This window comes from Pyrgilauda ruficollis, unplaced genomic scaffold (genome assembly GCF_017590135.1).
Source record: "Pyrgilauda ruficollis isolate IOZ18807 unplaced genomic scaffold, ASM1759013v1 scaffold28, whole genome shotgun sequence".
In the NCBI taxonomy this organism is placed as follows: domain Eukaryota; kingdom Metazoa; phylum Chordata; class Aves; order Passeriformes; family Passeridae; genus Pyrgilauda; species Pyrgilauda ruficollis.
Genome location: NW_024524155.1, coordinates 2,302,491 through 2,323,251, shown reverse-complemented (window position 1 = coordinate 2,323,251; position 20,761 = coordinate 2,302,491). Strand labels below are relative to the sequence as shown.

The 20,761-nt window shown below is 44.3% G+C and overlaps 2 protein-coding genes across 5 annotated transcripts in view; both read right to left on the bottom strand.

Annotated features, from left to right (window-relative positions):
• Window positions 1-11,652, bottom strand: part of YLPM1 (YLP motif containing 1) — a 36,465-nt gene extending 24,813 nt beyond the window's left edge. For all 4 annotated transcript variants that reach the window (XR_005955493.1, XM_041471911.1, XM_041471912.1 and 1 more), the window contains exons 1-4: window positions 10,629-11,652; window positions 4,783-5,004; window positions 3,679-3,873; window positions 1,770-2,512 (exon numbers count right to left, since the gene is read on the bottom strand). Coding sequence is in view for 3 of the 4 variants with exons in the window: in XM_041471911.1 (XP_041327845.1) it covers window positions 1,770-2,512; window positions 3,679-3,873; window positions 4,783-5,004; window positions 10,629-11,597 (2,129 nt within the window). In the remaining variant the exon portion in view is untranslated. The remainder of the gene's footprint in view (window positions 1-1,769; window positions 2,513-3,678; window positions 3,874-4,782; window positions 5,005-10,628) is intronic.
• A 4,609-nt stretch (window positions 11,653-16,261) lies between these two features.
• FCF1 (FCF1 rRNA-processing protein) lies at window positions 16,262-20,726 on the bottom strand. The gene is made up of 8 exons (XM_041472060.1): window positions 20,682-20,726; window positions 20,524-20,591; window positions 20,276-20,347; window positions 19,869-20,017; window positions 19,407-19,479; window positions 18,965-19,052; window positions 18,419-18,513; window positions 16,262-16,676 (listed from the first exon to the last, which is right to left on the bottom strand). Exons 1-8 carry the CDS (start codon window positions 20,682-20,684, stop codon window positions 16,628-16,630), a joined length of 597 nt encoding a protein of 198 aa, XP_041327994.1. The 5' UTR covers window positions 20,685-20,726; the 3' UTR covers window positions 16,262-16,627.
• Window positions 20,727-20,761: the final 35 nt, after the last annotated feature.

Sequence of the window (20,761 nt, the reverse complement as noted above, 5' to 3'; positions counted from 1 at the left end):
AATAAGAGATCAGGTTCATGATGACCTGAAGAACCTGAATATATGTAAGTCTATGGGACCTGATGAGATACATCCCAGAATACTCAGGGAATTTGCTAAGTCACTTGCCAAGTCACTCTCCAAGTCACTCTCCATGGTAACTGGAAAACGGTGACAGGTGAAATCAGGTGGAGAAGGTGACTGGGAAAAGGAAAACACTGCACCTATTTTAAAAGAGGGTAGAAAGAAGGACTCTGGAAACTACTGACCTGTAAGTCTCACCTCTGTGCCTGGGAAGATCATCTCAGAAGCTATGTTAAGGCACGTGGAGGACAGGGAGGTCACTAGAGACAACCAGCACAGCTTCATCAAGGACAAGTTCTGCCTGACCAACCCAGTGGCCTTCTATGATGGACTGACTAATGGATAAAGGAAGGGCTATGGATGTCATCTGTCTGGACTTTTTAAAGACCTTTGACATGCACCTCCAAAACATCCTTCTTTCTAAACTGGAGAGAGATGGATTTGATGGATGGGGCTATTTGGTGGATGAGGAACTGGCAGGATGGTCACATCTAGAGGGTAGGGGACAATGGCTCAATGTCCAGAGGGAGATCAGTGACAAGTGGTGTCCCTCAGATGACTGGGCACTGTTTTTTATCTTCATCAATGACATAGACAGTAGCACTGAGTGCACCTTCAGCAAGTTTACAGAGGACTCAAGCTGAGTGGTGTGGGTGACATGCCTGATGGACAGGATGCCATCCAGAGGTGCCTAGAAAAGTTTGAGAAGTAGGCCCATGGGAACCTCATGTGGCCAAGTACAAGATCCTGCACCTGGGGCAGGGCAGCCCCTGGTCTCAATAGAGGCTGGGCGATGGTGGGATCGAGAGCAGCCCTGCCAAGAAGGACTTGGGGTTGCTGGTGGATGAAAATCTGGACATGAGCCAGAAATGCCTGCTCACAGCCCAGAAAGACAACCTGTGCCTATCATTGCATATCACTGAGCTCTAAACCAACACACATAAAAGACATGCACTAGCAATTCATGAAAACAGTCTGTTCAGAACTGTACATCCAACAAATCCCGAGGAACAGAAACACTTTTTTAAAACTACCAGGAGGTAGAAAATAATTAATTTATATAAAGCTCATGTACATTGCTAGCAATTCACAAATTATGATTCATGATCGATCACTTTGGAAGCAAAGAGAAGGGGAATAACCATGAAGACATTACTGTAAAGTCTAGCAGAGTATGCAAGGATAGAAACAACTGACAGAACACCACTGCCTTTTGATTCAGCAGTCATCACACCAACCCACCTCGAACTAGTGAGCAGATAGAACAGATGTTGTTTTTGCACCCTGGTATCATGTATTAAAGAAAAACATTCTAAAAACAAGATCTTGGATTAAATTATACAGCAGGTATAAAATCAGCAAAGACATATCAAATATTTACAGCAGCTTTCCTATTTTCAAAGAAGGAGCATTGTGTCTTTGAGAATGAAAAGGGGCAGCAACCCCAAGTACTTTACAAAAAAAAAAAAAAAAGGCAAACTACTCTAGATTATGCTCAGGTGAAAGACATCTATGTATCCTTGCTTTAAAAATATAAATACAGAAAGCATGGTGTACATACATTAAAAACAAAATCTCCACTGAACAAATACACACTTCCCACAACCTCAAAAAGATTTGAGAAAAAGATACATATTTCATTTCTTAATAAATCACTGAAAATCTTGTAGGCTGGAATATGTATAAACCAATAAAAACATTCTTACCTAGGGCCTCTAGGGCCTTCAAAACGCGCTGATCTGGGAGGATCTGGAAGCAATCCACCTGACCTCACCGGTTTATCCTGCACAATAGACGTGTGTGTCGAAGACACTGCAGAAGTGCCTTTCAGTTCCCCACACTGTTGTTCAGATGAGATATTTACAGTTTGTTTACTAAGATGACCTTGAGACTTTCCATGATCAGATGAGCCAAAGGATGAACCTACTTGAGAATGGTAAGGTGAATAGCTAGCTGAACTAGCTATTTTTGATGCATAGGTACCAGGGGTGGGAAGGAGAGCTGGCCTTGGTGTTTCAGTAGCTTGACTGCTTTGAGAACTGGACCCTGAAGGGACAGAGGAATTGGATAACTGAGAAACAGAAGAGAGAGGCGGGGGGACCAGTGGAGGTGTAGTTGAAGGTAAAGTTGGAGGCATAATAGGAATGCCACCTTGACCAGTTTGGGAATATGGAATAAACGGAGGTGGCAGTGAAACATTTGCAGGATATTGATTCTTCAGATTTTGGAGCGACGTCACTTTTTCCTGCAGATGTGACTGAGTAACCTTCATCTGTTCATCCCATGCTTTCCACTGCTTCTCATACTCTTGAAGCTGGTCTTTGTGAGGGTAGGTTTGAAGCTGATGCTGCCACTGCTGGTTCATTGATCGCTCCCAGTCTTTATGAAGCTGCTGGAACTGTTTTTGCTGTGCCTCATAATGTCGCAGCTGCATGTCCACTGACATTGTCTGCAATGAGATGACAAGAATAGGTTCAAAATACCTTTGATAGTCAGTTACTCTCAGAGCCATGTATTTCAGTATCACTTGTAACATCACAATTTCTGATGACTTGGCCTCAAGCCTGAGGAAGAACCACACCGAAACAAAAGCAAACACCAACAGTGACATCTAAAGACATTGTGAAAATTTATATATATTATGACTGTATACTATATCTATGTACAGAAGACTTCAACAGGACAGCTGAAGAAACCTATAATCTGTATAAACTGTATTATTACTACATCCTAACAATGGCTAAAGCTCAAATCAATCTTCACATATACATTATGTGACTATTTCTCAAGGTTTCAGTTTTTGCTATTAACCTGCTCAGAATTGCCTCAGCAGTCTGCAATTATTTTTCTTTAAGCCTTTGCCAGATCTTATTTGCACAAATGAAGCTTCTTTCAAGTTCTGTCTTTCATCACGTGAGGATATCAGGCTTGATTTTGCTTGAGATTTTTAAGGTTTACCCAGAAAGATTAAAAAAAAAATCCAAACTCAGACACCCCAACCTACAAAGAAATGCTTAATGTACGAACTCTTCCAACCCAATAAGAGTTGATTCAACTCTCTAATACAATAATCAACTTCTACTTAAAAGCTTAAAGGTTACAATACTGGTTTCAACTGACTACATGAGTTAAAAGTAATGTGAGATACTGATTTTTAAAATTACATTTATTGTCTATTTTTGGCATCTACAGTTATCATTGTACATTTTTATTTTTGTAAAAAAGAGCAGCTTCCAACTTATTCTGTGCAATCATCTAATTACTTGACCTTTCTGAACTGTTTCTCCAGTGGCAAAACATTCAAAGCTGAATAAATTCAATATAGTGTTCAGCTTTGCTCCTGTATCACCTAGGTACATCCAAAAAAATGTTACAAGAAGTGTAAAATATTGTATTTCTCATCCTACTGAAGCGTCACCACCATCTGTCAATGCTTTTTTCATTCTGAAGTTGAGTGACAGTAGGGAAAATGGATATAAACTTCTACCCAAGCAGAAAAAGTTGCCAGACAAATGAACAAACCATTACAAATTATTCAACTATGTATTTTTCAGCAGACTACGAGTGCTGGGTCACCCAGGATGTATATCAAACACCACCTCTTTAGTGTCTCACCTCTAAGTGTGGAGGCTGTTGCATGATCTGTTGATACTGCTGTACTATCTGTTGCAGCTGAGCGTGCTTCTGCATTATTCTCTGATACTGGAACCCAACCCGCTGATGGGGGTGCTGCTGCCATTGAGCTGCTGCTGCTTGCAATTGCTGCAATCTCAAATCCTCCTCAGGGTCATCAGGAGGTTCAATATTGAGCTACAGAAAAAGGCAAATACTATAAACAAAGGAAAGTTGCTTCTGTCAGAAAAAAAAATACACTGGGTCACTACACATTTTACAGGAACTTTGTCACTGTTCCGTACTTTATCACTCTATTTCAGTGTTCCAGCCATAGACAGCTTCTGGAAAGCTGATTTTAATCCCACCTTTTCTGAATGTGAACACATTTTTCCTTAATGTGAACAGTCTAATCTAAAGGTTAGGCTGATGGTCATTAGGTTATTCATACATAAAGAAACTACCTACAGGAAAGAGATTAATGAAAATCTGTTATCTGTCGCTCACAGCAAATTAATGAGAAACAGTGGTTTTTCATGATAAAGTAACTCCAAGTGCATTATTTCCACCACTTTGTAGGAACCTGCATGCTGTAAGTTAAAGTGGAGCACATACTGCTCAAATATCATGACCTCCATCTATTATACAGTAACTGTTATTGACCAAGATGATGAAAAAAACCTCTGTGCAAAATTCTTGGCTTTCAGACCAATTCTAATGCACACAGAGAAAGGGAGCCAGAATTCACAAAGTGCCAGGGAGAAATTAAGAAATAGTGTCTTAAACATAGCATTCCTCAACTGAGTACCTACCTGGTTTTGCACTCTGATATCATGAGGTGATCTCACAGACAAAGATGTCAACGTTGTGGATGGTGTGGGGGAGTCAGCTCAGACTTGCTTGGTGCAAGTGTGGGTGAATATGCAATTTTATATACAAGAAGTCTATTTTCTAACTGGTGCAGCTTTAGCAAATGTTTTTTAAAGACTGCTTCACAACATTTAGTTATTGTTACAAAGTATAGAAGAGAATTTGATGGCATTAATTTTCCTGGGGTTTTGGCTCATCTAGGATACAAATGGAGTGACATCACTTTACAAAGCCTACCTGAGTTTCAGTGGATGTAAGAGAAGACTCATCTTCTTTGGATGCTGGAGGCAGGGATTCATTAAGAGGAGGAGGTTCAGACTGCTGAGTTGAAGCACTCATTTTCTCTTCTTCAGAGTCCTTCACTACTGGACTTTTCATCTGCTGCTGTCCCTGAGCATGGGCTTTTGCCCTTTGCTGCAGGCTAAGCAGGTGCTGCTGGTACCAGTATTGCTGCTGTTCCTGTAATAGACATAGATTTTCTAAGTTTCACAAGAAAAACGATAGAAAATCATTAATGACAGCCACTAGAATCATACTGTAGAAAAGTTTTTAAAACAGTTTTGAGGCAAAACTCACTTCTTCAGCAACAGTACTGCAATGGATGTCAGAAAATTAAATCAAAAGCCATAAACCATTATGAGATGTACAAAACCCACAACAGAATTTACTTTTTACACCCAACAAGCTTACTGTTCTATAACTATAGCAAACAATACTAGCAAAAATCTGGAGCACAGGCAATAATAAACAAAATTACTACAGACATGCTATAAGTACCATGTCTATTGGTTTTAGAGCTTTTTATAACTAAGAACTACAGTAAAGAGAAAAAGAAGGAAATGTACAGAAGAGATGAAGAGGATGAACAGAGAACACAGACATCAAGTAGACTGAAAATGGCAGCTGAGAAATTGTGGTGAAGATGTTTGAACAAAGCCATGGAAAGTAAAAGACCAGTAAATAGTGAAGATTATGTATCATCTAATTCTCATTAATCCTGATTCATTCAACAGCTGAAGAGGGAAGCAGATATGGTTGCACCCCAAAAAATGATCCATTTAAGAAATAACAAGCCTTCAGTTTTAAATATTTCAAGGTAGAATTAAGAGTGCTCAAGGCAGATGACAGAAGCTTCAAAAAATAAGCTGCCACTAACAAAGAACAAAAGACTAGAGATAAGTATCTCAGCACTTAAGTAATGTCTTAAAGAGGCCTGAATAAGAATCAACAGTTCTGTATCTCTCCCAACATGAGAAATGTCAGGCACCAAATTAATAGAAAAACATCTGTGGGAGGCTACTCTTCACCTAACACGATCTTGTGCCACCAGAGTCCCTACTAGAGACCTCTTCAAGGGCTAAAATTTTGTGGACTCAAGACATAGCTCAGAAAAATCTACATATTTTGAAAATAAATACACCATTTACAGCTAAGGCAGCTCCTGTATCCTAGGAAAGTACTGCTATACCCTTGATTTTTAAGTTGTTAAACTTAACATCTGCTTTTAGTCACTGTCAAAGATAGAATAATAAAATACTCTAATTTTTGGTCTAACCTAGTGCAACCATTCTTGTGCTCTCAATTCCATTAACTCTGAGAATCTGTGACTGATCTCCATCCTTCATACCTTTTGTTTTTCCTTTCCATCCAAGCATGCGCAGTTAAGAAAAAACACCTATATAAAGCCCAGTCAGAAACAGAAAAGATTCCAAATAATGCAGGCATTTTAAAACAAAAGTGTGACAACATCGAAGCAGCAAGTGCTGTCTGATGAGACTTCTCAAAAGTGAATCACTGCCCATCCTAAACAGGTTTAGAAGAAGAGTAACTTTCTGCTGGAAACCTACCTCATGCTCAGATCAGAAATTATGTTTTCTGTAGGTAGGAAACACAAATATGGAGCTGTATTTTTAGAAAAATACTTTTGTAACTTGAAAATGAGGTCAATGAAATGAGAGACTATGAGCTTCACAGACTTTAAATTAATCATGCAATTATTCCTGCCACGAATCTTTTAAACAAGACTGTCTCAGAAGAGTTCCATAGTTTTGAGCGGAAGATACGCATTCACACTGCAGAACAGACTGTCAGAAACTCCAACAACATGCTGAAGTAAGTGCAACTCAAGGGAGGAGCATACTTTCCCAGCTATACAGAACCTGATTCAATTATCCATCTCAAAAGGCACTCACTATAAGGTGATCTGCCATCATGTGCTAGATGCTATGATGGGTGAACACATGTTCTGCCACAAAATTCTTGTCTCCACAGATCCATTTTTTCCTCCTCATTCCACCAAGTGGACATGGGGCGAGAACTGATATTATGACATGGGCATTCCAGAGCTATGGTAATATAATTACCTATTATTTTCAGCAGATGAGTCAGTGACATCTATTACTGCGCTATCTGGAAAGTATAAGAAGACCAGAAAGTAGATCCTTACAGCTTAGTCGTAAGAAAACAGAAGTGCTAGTGTAGAAAATTTTTCATAATGAAAAATTCAGTTACTGAGTGCTTACCTCCTCACAATGACTTGTCATTCAATTGAACTTGTCACCTTTCAAGTCCAATTATAATCCTTAAGCCCACAGAAAACATGAGCATCAACAAAGGCCTCTTCCCATCTCTGGCTGACCAAGAGATGAGGCCTGTTGAATTTTACAGGAACACTGAAACCAGCACTATCAACTCCTGGCCTCAGGACATACCACCAAACACGTTAATGTGAGGTCCACACCAAAAGACTACTCCAAAGCTAATTGTAGTTATGGTATTTTGTTAAAAATCCTTTCCTGGGATTTTTCCCCTCCTGAGGAGCTGAGAGCCTCAGGAAAGAAATGTAAACAATAACTATCTGCTGCTGTGGAATGCAACAGGTGCATCTTCAATTGGTCCATGTCGATTGTTTTCAATTGATGACCAATCTCAGGCACCTGTGCCAAGGCTGTGAGCAGTCACAGGATTTTTGTTATGCATTCTGTTCTATTTCTGCTCTTTGTAGCCTTCTGATCTTTCTTTTCTCTCTGTTCTTTAATATAGTTTTTATGTAGTGTTTTAATATAACATATAATAAATCAGCCTTCTGAAATGGAGTCAAGCCTTGTGTCTCCACACACAGAGAGTTCATCTCAACAGCTAATATAGGTGACCCTAGGCCATAACATAATACCTATTGTGGGGGACACTATATCCTTTCCAGGTGAAAATTGCAAAATAATGGTTTAGTACCCTCTACAAAACAAAAGGGCTGTTTAAAGAGCAGAGCAGTCTGCTAAATGGTGAGGTGGTAAAGCTGAGGTAGCTTTAACAGATGTAGATAAATGCGTATTTATGGGTAGAGAGGTACCCATGCATCCTTGGAGTAGGAAGAGCATTGCCAGCAGGTTGAGAGAGGTGATCCTGCCCCTCAGCCCTGGTGAGGCCACACCTGAGTGTTGTGTCCAGTTCTGGGCTCCTCAGTACAAGAGAGACTTGAACTCCTGGAACAAGTCCAGTGGAGGGCGATGAAAATGTCAGTGGAGTGGAGCATCTCTCTGTAGTAAGAACAGGCTGAGGGAGCTGGGCCTGCTGAGCCATGAGAAGACAACTGAGAGGGGACCTCGTCAACGTGCACAAGTATCTGAAGGGAGGGTGCCAAGAGGAAGGATCCAGGCTTTTCTTAGTAGTGCCAAGGAACAAGGAAAGGGGCAACAGGCAGAAACTGATGCACTGAAGTTCCACCTGAATATGAGAAAGAACTTTTTTACCAGGCAGGTGACTGAGCACTGTAACAGATTGCCCAGAGAGACTGTGGAGTCACTCTCACTGAAGATATTCAATAACTGTTTGGAATACACAACTCTGTGCCATGTGCTATGGGATGACCCTGCTTGAGCAGGGAGGTTGAACCAGATGACCCCCTGTGCTCCCTTCCAACCTTACCCAGTCTGTGATACGGTAAACAAATAGCAGCACACATTACCCGAGTATCAGACGGAACACTAAGGAAATACCACAGTTATTTTAACTTCATTTGACAAGAATAGAGCAATTTAATCCAACTAAATACCCACAGAAGAAACTACACTAAACTGACGATACTGTCAAGGGAAAGAACAGTATTTTAGACTGGAAAGAAAAATAATAAAACACCAACTCATGGCAAATTGTGTAATATCTTCTGAGTTAAGAGAAAAACACTGATATATTTGTCTGCAGCCCCTGCTACTGTGGGATGAGAAACAGAAATAATTGCTTTCAATTGCCAGTTTAAACAACGGCTTAATAGGATACTACAAATGACAAACTACACTGTTTCTTCACTTGGCTTTTCAGATTACTACAAGGCATGAAAGCATCACTACACTTAGCTTTTCCCATTCCTTATAGTGTAAAAACTTGTTACTCCAAATCCTGTCTCATTTTACAGCCTAAGATAGCCAAAATCGTATCAATCTGTTATAACAAAGTTATGACCAGGAAAATATCATATTCCTTTTCGATTAACATTGACCTGTGAATGAGGGCAAGCAAACTACTCAAGATAGAAGCTGTTTGTATAAACACTCATAAACCAGACAACATAAACTTCAGCAGTATTCTGCTGCTTCCATGTGTGCACCACAATAAAGCATTATTTGCAAGTCTTATGGAGATATTTTATCAATATTTTATCATTGAGTTCAATAACTTAAGAAGTCAACAAGCTGACTCAATACCAAATTAACACCAGTTTCTACACGTGATTTTTTGAGGTTTTGGTTTTGTCATTAAAAAAATGAAGTCTTGTTGTTATCACTGTAAGAGATCAATTAGTACTGTCCAAATCCAGCATAAAATTAAGCGAGATTGTCCTGGTTTAGGGCAAGTTTGGGAGATAACCCCCAAAGGGGCTTCTCTACAAAAGCAGATTCAATTGCCCCTCCCGCCGTGTAAAACTTATTGTTCAGTATAAACAGAACAAGACGATTGGCGATAAAAGCATCATATAGTCAACCCAGGACAGAGATGAACTGAAAGCACTACTTTGCCAGGCAGTAATTATTTATATGGCACAAACGTAAAAACGGCATGCCCAGCAATCAGCAAATTTAAAGTGTCAGTGACTTCAATATGACACAACACGATTTTTGCAAACCTAGCTTCAAATCAGAACCCTAAGATCAATTTACCAAAAAACCAGATTGAAATAAAGAAATTTCCAAGTATGCAGTTCAATTTTGTCCTTGCAGGTGGATCCTAATAAGATAACTCTAAACCCTTGCAAAAGCCTCAGTGAATCTGCCTGACCCATGTACATGGCTGAGGGCCCCAACATGTGCCTCGCTGTGCATGAACCTCAAGCCTGGATTCTCCCTGACAATGCAGATGAATAGTCCCATCAAGTTCACTGGAACTGGTCTCATTTAGGAAGTGAAGCACACAAACATCTTGCAGCATATTGGCCCAAGTGTACACATAAAAATCACACAACTGTAACATTTTTCACTTCAAGGCATTTCAGAACATTTCCCTCCAATGCCCTATCCAATTTTATACTGGAAAATCAAGCACATGTAGCACAAAGAAGAGGGCAAGTACGTACTGCAACAGAAACATTTCTGCAGCTTTAACTGTGTGTTGTAAGATTAAAATAGTCACAATTCTACACTGATCAGGCAGACAACTGCAACTCAACCCATTAAAAACAAGTGACATTGCAATGTGCAACAAGGAAACACTGCTGCATCTCACAACTGGCCGGACAAAGCCAACAGAGGTTAGGGGCGGGTCACCCACATGCTGTACTTTGGAATACATTCTCCAGAGACCAACGCACGCTCAAGAAAATTAAAGTCAGCCAGGATTCACATTTTTCCCTAAACATTTTTTCTCGAGAAATGATAATTTATTACATCCCTACCAATCAGCCTTTACGAAGGCTCCCCTGAGCTGTGCCATTGCCACACTTCCACGGACTGCGTCCAAATTCTTTCAATATTATGCAAATATAGTGTGTTTATTAACTGCCCTTACTCGGGGACCTTTGCAACACTCGGTACACAGCGGCTCATCGCCACCGCTGCCCTGGCGACTCCCCGCTGCCAGCCGGGCGGCCTTACCTGGGGAGTCATGGTGGAGGGGTCCGGCTGCTCCGTGCCACCGCCCTCCTTGGCGGCACCTTGCGGGGCCTCCGGCTGGGCAGCGGCGGGCGGGGGCAAGGACGCCTGGGGCGGGGGGAAATGAGCCTGCGACGGCTTGACCGGGGGAGGGATGGAGGGGGCCAGAGCGGGCTGGGAGGGAGAGGCCTGGGAGGAGAGCAGGTAGGGCTGGGGATGTGCCATGTAGCCCTGGGCAGGAGGCGGCAGGTAGGGCTGGGAGGCGGTGGCCGGCGGGGGCTCCAGGTAGGAGGGCGGCGGCTCGGAAAAGGAGGGGGGCGGCTGGGAGGGCTGCGCCCGGGGCAGNNTGGGCGGCGGCAGGTACGGCTGGGCGGGGGGCAGGTAGGGCTGGGCGCCGGCCTGCGGGGACTGCGGCGGCGAGGACAGCTCCATGTCCATGGGCACCGGCTCGGCGGGCATCGGCTCGCCCCAGTCGCCGTGCCCGCCCGGCGGCTCCTGCCCGTCGCGGTCCCGGGCCGCGGGGGGCGGCTTGCGAGGCGGTGGCTCACGGTGGGCGTACTGCTTCTGGTAGCTGCGGACCGGCGGCGGCACCGGTGGCACCGGCGGCTGCTGCTGCCAGTCGGTGAAGGAGCCGGGCAGCGGCGGCGGCGGCAGCCCCGGCGGGGGCGGGCCCGGCGGCGGCGGGGGACCCAGGAGTACGGACTGCAGCTGCTTCTGGTGCATCTGCTGGAGCTGCTGCAGCTGGGCCAGGTGCTGCTCCTGCAGGCTCAGGAACCCCGAGGAACCGGCGGGCGGCGGCGCGGCGGCGGGGGGCGCGGGCCCCGGCGGCGGGTAGCTGGGAAGCGGCATCGGCGGAACAGCGGGAGGCGGCACGCTGGGGGGAGGGATGGGCAGCGGCGGGGGCGGGGGGAGGGGGGGGGGGGGCGGCGGGTAGTGCCCGGCCGCCCCGTACAAGCCCCAGGCCGGGTACATGGCGGAGCGCGGAGCGGACACAGGCCGCGGCGGCGGGCGGCGCACGGCGCCTGCGCGGGAAGGCCCCACCCCCGCCGGGCAGTCGAGCGTGAGCGCCGCGCCAGAGCGCCCCGCTGGGCGGGGGACAGCGTCGCCTAGCGGACAGCTGCCTGCAGCGCGGGCCGAGGCGGGAGGCGAGCCCGGAGCGACAGACAGACAATCGGGACGGGACAGGAGACGGGACGGGGGCTGGCGATGCACGGGAGCCACTGCGGGCCCGGCGCCGGGACTTCCGCTGTGTGTAGGGTGCCGCAGGCCCTCCGCAAGCTAGGCTGTGTATAGCGGGCCCCGTGGCGTCCCTCGGACGGCGGCGTCGGTGCCCTCGGTTACCCACGCTGAAGCATTGAGTTAAACATAAAAATATGTTCTGTAGGCACTTAGCAGTGACTGATGCCCAGTGCTGAACTCCTGTGGCAGGGCAGAGGCGCGTGTGAGTGAATTCCAGCAGCGGGGCAGTGCGGCGGGCTCAGCCGGGCAGCAGCACGGCCGGCTGCCTGCGCTCGGCCTCCTCCGCCAGCACAGCGAGCCCGAGCAACTCCCGTCACGTTCACCCCGCAGCTCATGCCTGCTGAATCACGGATCCCTGGCCACCGGAGAAAGGCAGGTGTGGAGGAAAGGTCCTAGGACTTTTCAGTCAGGAGAAATATCAAGAAAATCACATTGCTAGGTAGAGAAGAAGCTTTATCCTCTCTGGTGAAAAGGCTAAATTTTATGTTCATTTGTTGCTAAATTTCAGGAAATCCACAGAGGAGATACACCATGAATCGGCAAGAAAATATTTGACTAAATTCAACTGAGATGCAAATCTTTAAGAAAACTATCTGAATACTTATAGAACTGCCTTTTCTATTCTTTAGTATCTCTTCTTTTTATTTAGAGGTGATTATTTATCCTTTTCTATTTTAGGACGGTCTATTTAGATTTCTCTTGCAGTGAATATGACTTTCAGATAGCATTTGTATTTTTAGCCCACATCTACTGTTCATTATCCTGTACTTAGCATTTATGTACCTGAGTTCTATGGGCCAGTTTACTCACTAAGCTTTTGAAACCCTGTCCTTCCAATACAGGGAATTCCTGTTGCAAACATCCTTTAATTTATCCTCCTGATCTATTCACTCTCCGTGAGTTCTCTTGTGATCAGTTTACTAACAGTTATTTCATGCTGTTTTTGCTGTTTGTTGTGGTCACTCAATATTGTCAAGAGACTTGTTACTTCCCTTATGAGAGAATACGCATACCTAAACACTTTCAGGGCAATTGCTTTCCAGCCTACATTGTGGAAGCCAAAATCTAACTTCCAAATAACTTGACAGATGCTTTTCCAATATTCAAATCTGGTTTGGTCTGCAGTACAGTTGACTCCCACCAGACAAGGTACACTGACTTTAATACACAATCTTACCAAAAAAGCAACCCTGTTAAGTTCAGATTATGCCCTCTGATTCTTCTATTCAGAATATGTTCTTTTTATTCTTTTATTCTGCTCAGTCTGTAATATTAATGGGTGCCATCATGTTGGTTTGGGTTATTTTTTGTAAATAGCTCATGTTCTTCCTGCTTCCAAACACTATTATACACATTTAGTTACCCCTCAATTAACCAGTGTTCCATCTTGGATCAGCAGCTTAAATTTCTTCATCGGGTAAGGCTGTAGTAATCTGGTGTAGTAATCTTTCTGGTGGCTCCAGAAAGGAGTAGAAATTATTTTCTACCATTCTTTGCATATATTCAGATTTTCTTTATGTGGTGCTCCCATACGTTCTCTGTCTTCAGAAGCTATGGAAACCGGCTACAGCAGGAGATGGGAAGTTAGCAGGGAGGCTGAATTCTCTAATTACTAAGAAACACTGCAAGCATCTGATATATAAGTCCTGTGCAGGTTTAAACCAACTGCCAGAGTTGAGTCAGGAAGGAACTTCTCTTCTGGTTTGGACTGACGGAGTTCTGCATTTGTGGGAACATCAAAATATTCCAGTTTACCAAACTCTTTCCTGTGACAATGATCTTTCCTCCTCTGACATACTGTGAATTGGATCAGACACTGGGGTGCCATGGTGTGCGTGGAGTGATCATTTTCCTCTGAACCAAGTGTTTGGTACACAGGCTGTCTGGCATTGCAGGAGAAGCACCTGATCATTCAGGTGGTCCTCTCCTGTCCTGTTTATCTTCTGATCAGACTCTTCGAGTTAATAGCCAAGTTTTTTGTCTTAGCAATTATACTCAACTAATAAAAATGTCCTGATGGGTTTGCTCGCTGCCAATACTTTCTTCTGCTCATCCTCCAACCCTCCTAACACATCTTTATCAATTGCCTCATACCTATTCCAGATTCTTCCTCCTTTTACTAAAACAAGGCAGAGTAAAAAGAATAAAAGACTTCAGTAAATGAGCACATTTAGCTTGATGCCTACCCACTGTTCATGCTAAATACATATAGTTTCATGAAGTCCCTGCAAAAGGCATTCTGCTGGCAGGTATATGTTCCCCAAATTCATCAGGCTGCTGTGCCTTTGACCTCTTCTGTGCCAGAAAGACTATTTTCAAATGTTACCCTAAGTGTCCATTCCTTTCTTCTTTCTTCCCCAGTCTCCTTCCACTTAGGTTAATTCAAGTGAAGTTATTTGCACTGGAACAATTCTAGTTAACTATTGACTCAAATAAGTCTTTCGACTTCTTCATAATTTTTCAGAACTATTCTGAAAAGCAAGTTACAGAGATCTGATCCTACAACTGTTTCTCAGTCCTCACTTGACTAAACATGGGCTTCAAATGTTCATGACAATACTTGATCATTAGCTTAAAGAAATATGGATTGGATTGAGATAACAAAACTAAGGATATTATTTTTGAAATCTATGTATTATATACTAACTATAAAATCTCTCCATTGCTGGCTACTTTCTTCCTGGCTAGAGGTGGAGAAAATTAACTTTAATTGTGATAGCCTGGAAGGGGCTAAATTTTCAAAGAGTCAGTATGCTGTTATTTCAGGGATGTTTAATGGGTGAGCCTGCAACAAGCAAAGAGATAGCACGAGAGGAAGGTCTGATGTGTTCCCAAAGTTTCCTGCAGTATCTGTAGAGGTATGGTGGTGGCAAGGAAGTTACCAGGATGTCAGAGCATTTCCCAAAGACAGGAAATTATCTTTACTGCATGCTGTCCAGCATACAGACAGCCAAGTTCAGCTATTATAGAATCATTAAGGTTGGAAGAGACCTCCAAGGTCATTGAGTCTGACCATTAACACAGCACTGCCAAATCCACCACTAAACCAAGTCTCTAAGCACCCCATCCACATTTTAACACTTCCAGGCCCAGTGATTCTACCACTTCCCTAGGCAGCCTGCTCCAATGCTTGACCAACTTTTCAGTCAAGCATTTTTTCCCAATATCCAATCTTCCTATGGCACAACTTGAGGCCACTTCCTCTTATCCTGTCACCTGTTATCTGGGAGAAGAGACTGATGCCCACCTGGCTACAACCTCCTTTCTGGTAGTTGTAGGGAGTCTTAAGGTCTCGAGCTTTCTTTTCTCCAGACTAAATGCCAGCTCTCTCAGTTGCTTCTCATCAGACTTGTGCTCCAGGCCCTTCACCAGCTCCAATACCCTTCTCTGGACATGCTCCAGCACCTCAGTGTCCTGTCTTGTACTGAGGGACCCAGAACTAAACACAGGACTCAAAGTGCAGCCTCACCAGCACCAACAGGGGGAGGATCACGTCCCTAGTCCTGCTGGCCACACTGTTTCTGATACAGGCAAGGATGCTGTTGGCCTTTGTGGCCACCTCTGCAGCCAAACCAGTGTAAGGTTTGGGATAGACAGCTTTATCCTTAAGGATAAAGTTCTTAAGCTTTGGAAATTTTCTTAATTACACCAAGAATATAAATTTTCAGTCTTCTCCTCTACTACTGATCCAGCATTTTGGCCAGGAAGTGTGCTTTGGCATGTTGGCTCCTGGTGACCTTCTCTGCACCACACAGCAGAGAGCATAAGAGCAAATTATATTGCTAAAAATGAAGGAATAATGGAGGAGATATGAGAATGCCCAGTTATGGCTTTGAAATACTTTCCCCCCTACATTTCTTCATGTGGTTTAATAATTTCTTTTCCTTCCCTCCCTGACCACTTCCTTCCCTGCAGCAAATTCTGCAGGTCTCTGGAAGACTCTTTATCTGCAACCATTGTGCTTATTCCTCCACGACTGTGCTCCCAGCCCAAATTAACACTTTTGTCCATTAGACACTTTCCTTCTTGTCCCTGGTATGTAACAAAAGTGATAAGGCTTTGAGGTGCATAGGACCCAAAGAAACAGGAGTGAAAGACTTGTCCCAACCCAACCCTGCGCTGCACCACTCTAAATGTAAGCAAAAGGACTGGGCTGCCAGCTAATCAAGTACAGGAAGAGCAGTCTGAGAGGACACTTAAACTTCATTCACTGTGCAGCTGAATAAAAGCCTATCAATTCTGAATGAAAATCTAGACTGCTTTTCTAGAGAAAGCCATCAGCTGGTGCAGATCTGATGTCTTTTGTGCAGAATGCAGGTTCTGATTTGACTGACCAGGTGTGAGGTAGCTTCCCAAAGGAATACCTGACCCAGGTATACTCCAGTGCAGCAGTAAGAAACTTTTAAAATCTCTTGTGGTTTAATTCTTAGTAAGAGTTGCATGAGCAGTATTTCATTCAGAATGCTGAAATCACGTTTTCCAATGGTCCCGATGCAGAGCTAGGCACATTCTTGGTCCTGCTGCCCTCTGTTTCCCATATGCTTCTCCCAGCTGTAGGTAATCAGACCAAGGCAGAGGATGGATTAAGAAAACCAGATTCTTCAAAATAGCTTTTTCTTATAAAAACAAGGTTAAGAAGTCAGTTTGGTGCTGTCCAGAGTCCTATGAGCAGAGTTCCAACAAAAGAAGAAAGAAGGAGGGTAGAATCAGAAGGATCCTTATCCTGGCTCACAGTCCGGGCATTGATGGCTTGACTGGACAGGTTAGAATCGGGGAGCTCCATAATCATCTGGCATCCTCTCAATATTGTACCTGAGAAAGAAGGAAAACTTATGAAGACAACCTATTCTACTTGCTCCCGTTCCCACTGTGGTGGTGCATCTACTCCCTCTTCCTCCTCAGGGCTGCACTACCATCTCAGGGATTCCTGCTAGGCTTTGGCTTTTGTGTAATGAGTTAGGTGGTGAAGCATCCCTTGAGCATACCAGGAAGCCTTGCATGACTAAGGTGAGAACAGCGCTGACTGCACTGGGAACTCCTGTTGTTGATCTATGGAGAAGGATGAGATTGCCAGTCATCCTCTGACAATCCTATCTAAGTCGTGGCCTGAGTGGAATGGTACCAATGTTACCAGAGTTTTGGAAACTCTAGTAGTTACCAATCTGGATTATGGCCAAGATGTAAAATTTATGACTACTAAAAGCAATCATTTTGTGACCCTATAAGCAGTGGTCTTAAGTGAGGCCCTTAGAGCTTTCCTGGACTGGCTGTTGACCAAGTATGGGACTAAGATTGGATGCACCTGGACTCCATCAGGAGTTTGGAAAGCAAGGTGATCCTTACTGAGCGTCATGACTCAATGGGAGGGTCGTCCTTTGTGCTTCTGGTCTCCATGCACAACATTCTAAAGTGATTTTAAGTCTATTTTCCTTTATATGTTTCATCCATGTAGTAATAGAATGAACCTTGCCATTAAACTCTGTTAAAGTCGCACTGCTACAATCTTATATTAAAAGCTGCTTTTGCTAGTGTACCCTTGACAGTGATTCTTCAAGTGGACTAAAGCATTCATTTGTGATACCCATGCAGCAACAGGCTTACAGGTAAACTGAATAGTCAATTGTTGCATTTCTATCTGCAGCTCAGATCCCCAGGAAGAAAAATATTACTTCTGAAAGTAAAAAGTCTTCATACGGTTGCTGTTATTCTTCACCTTAAACTCAGTAATCAGACATCTCAAAAACTCACCATCTCCAGAGAAGGAAAAAACCCTGCAGTTTTGTAAGATCTGACTTAGGATTTAAGAGCAGATCACCACAAAAAATAAATCTTTAGACATTTAACTTATAATTCATAGAATCATTTAGATTGGAAAAGACCTCCAAGATCACTGAGTCCAGCCTTTGACTGAATATCAGCTTGAGAATTAGACCATGGCACTAAGTGCCATGTACAGTTATTTCCTGAACACCCCCAGGGATGGTGACTCCATCGCCACCCTTGGCAGCCTTTTCCAAAAGTTCATGGCCACAGTGAATAAGGAGAAAAGGTGTTTTGAGAGAAAAATCTTTTGAGCCACATTGTAATTATAGATCAGTTAAAACTTTACATGTCTATAGCAATCAAGCTCCTACTTTCCATCATGCTGCACTAGTATCCTTTCGAGTTGGTTTGGTTTTTACTTAAGAAGCAAATTCAGTCTCTTAGCTGAGGGTACACAAAGCTACCAAATAGAATATGGAACAGGAATGGTTCTTTTAATGCATTTGCCTGGTAGTCCTGCTGCTACTGGTAAGCAAAACTATCTGTGGAAACACTAGCCTTAAGGAAACCACTTTTTCAGGTAAAGACAAGTGAACATGTAGACTGCAATGAAAATGGGTCTGTGACCAGTCTCTTCCCAGCAGTAGCTGTACTTCAACTTCTTTGCAAACACCAGGCCCTTTACTGCAGCCTGCACTGTAGACAATGAAGGAGAGAAGTGCATGGTGACAGAGTCCCTGTCAGACAAGGACTGCACTGGGCAGGATTCCATCCTGTCAGGGGGTCCTTACCTGTGCCTGGAAATATACATTATGGGCACTCCAGGGATTTTTCGTATTCTCCGCTTGAGCTCTTTATCCACTGTGGCCACAATGTAACATTTGTGCTGCAAAAAACCAGAAGGCAAGTCAGGTTCAACACCAGCGAACCCCAGAAAGGAGTCATGGCTGACCAAACGCTCCTATTCAGTGAGCTCACTGAACACAAGGAGGCTGAGAGTCCTTAGCAAGGCATTACCAGCACTTCTACAGAATTCCACAGAAGACTAATAACATCCTTCTGCCCATCAAAACAGACTCAAGAAATCTCTGAAACTCTGTCCAGCCTTTCAAGCTGACAGCTTTCCCATCCTAAGTGCTTCTTGATGCTGTCCTATACAACAAGAATGCTCAGGGAATATAATACCTTGCATCAAATAAAGTTGTGTTAGAACTGAAAATGCCCCTTGGTGAGATTTTATAGTTACTCTGTGGGAAATTTAAGTCAGTCAGTAATTACGAGGGTTCAGGAATTTTTAGTATGTTAGCACGGTACAGAAAATGTCAGAAGGGGAATACCTGAGTGACCCTCTGCACCAAGCAGTCATCGGCGTAGGTTCCTTTGTGCATACATGGCAAGCGTTCAAACCGAGGGTCCTTGGCAATTCTGTGGGGACATAAAAAGCAGCATCACAGCAACCAGACCAGAGAGTACAGTAACACAGTATGGAGGAACAAGAACAGCCCTTTCTGTGATATACAGAACATTGTTCTCAAAACAAGGAATGAAGGGATCGAGTAAATGGTAGACAAAGGTCAACCAAAATGACCTGCAAAAAAAAAAAAAAAAAATGCAACTTGTCTAGTTATTATAGGTTAAGTATTTCTTAGTACCAAGTTCAGGACCCTGCCACAACCTAACCACCCTCTAGTGCAGGAACACCTGTCATAGCAAGTGTTTTTCATTTATTTATATCAAAGCATTAAGTTCTAGAAAGAGAGAAGAACACCCTGCACCTACCTTAATGCCACACGGTACTTCTGTCCCAGCTTCTCGATTTCACCCATTACACAATCTGTGATACACGGAATACCTAAATGCAAAAAGCAAAGCAGTATTTATTCCCAGACCCCTACATACTGCCCACATGCCCCAGAAACATCATGGAACTCTATAATGTATTACTTACAGTGACAACTGATAATGTTACAAGGTGATGAAATGTAGAGCCACCAAGTTTAACCATGCCATGGTAATTTTAAGTTATTAGTACCCTACCTTTGCTGAGATTAGCATTCTAAAACTGTTACTTGACTGAAACCAGAGACATGGCCAGGGTTACCACAGCTCCATGATTATAGCACATATTCTTTTTGCAAGATTTCTGTTATTCTCAGCCAGTGGCATGAGGCTGACAAAGCACATTATGAGCACACTGGCATTGTGTGGTCTGAAAAAGCTGTGAGTGGTGCAGAAACTCACACTTGGCATAGAGACAGTCCATCATCGACTGCACTAGGTCCAGTTTGGCCTTGATGGAGAAGTTGATGAAGTTAGTGTCAACCAGGATGTGGTAAGGGGGACCCAGCTGTGTATTATATTGGAAGAACAAGCAAGAGGGATGCTGGGGGCTGCCAGGAAGACAAAGAATTCAAAACAGTTAATTGCATTTAACATTACGCCCAATCCTACAACTTGCACAGAATGAAAGAAGGCTAATGAGCAGAAAAACCCATCAGGCCTCCTGCTGCCTCCCAAGCACAATCCTTCCGTTTGAGGCACCACTTCTTCTGACAGTATCGCTCAGAAACACCCTCAGTTCCAGCCTGCAGCGTGGCCGGCCCTCCCTCCTTCCTCCTCTCCCTCCCCAGTGCCTCGGCAGCACTTACACCTCTCGCTCTTTGATGGCACTCGGGTCCTCCTTCTTCTTCACGGGGGCTTTTGCGCGATCCTTCTCTTTACTGCAAAGAAACACAGGCACTACGGTGGTACAGCGATAAGGAAGAGCTACCGGCGGCGGAGAGACCTGGGCCGGGACCTCCTCCCGCCCCTCCCGCCCGGGACACGAGGACGCTCCAGGGCCCCGCGCGGGCCCAGCCGCGGGCCCAGCCGCAGCCGCAGCCGCAGCCGCACTCACAGGCGCTCATCCCGGAGGCTGATCATGCGCTTCATGACCGCGTACTTCCGCGCCTTCTTCTGCTTCCCCTGCAAGGACACGGACACACAGCCGCGATGAGCTAAGGAGAGCCCCGATCCCAGCCGGACCGCCCGCACCCCGGCCGGCTCCCGGCCCACCATGCTGATCCCGCCGGTCCCGGGCCGCCACTGCCGCGTCCCTGGTGCGTCACTGGGCCCGCCCCGGAGCGCGTCATCTC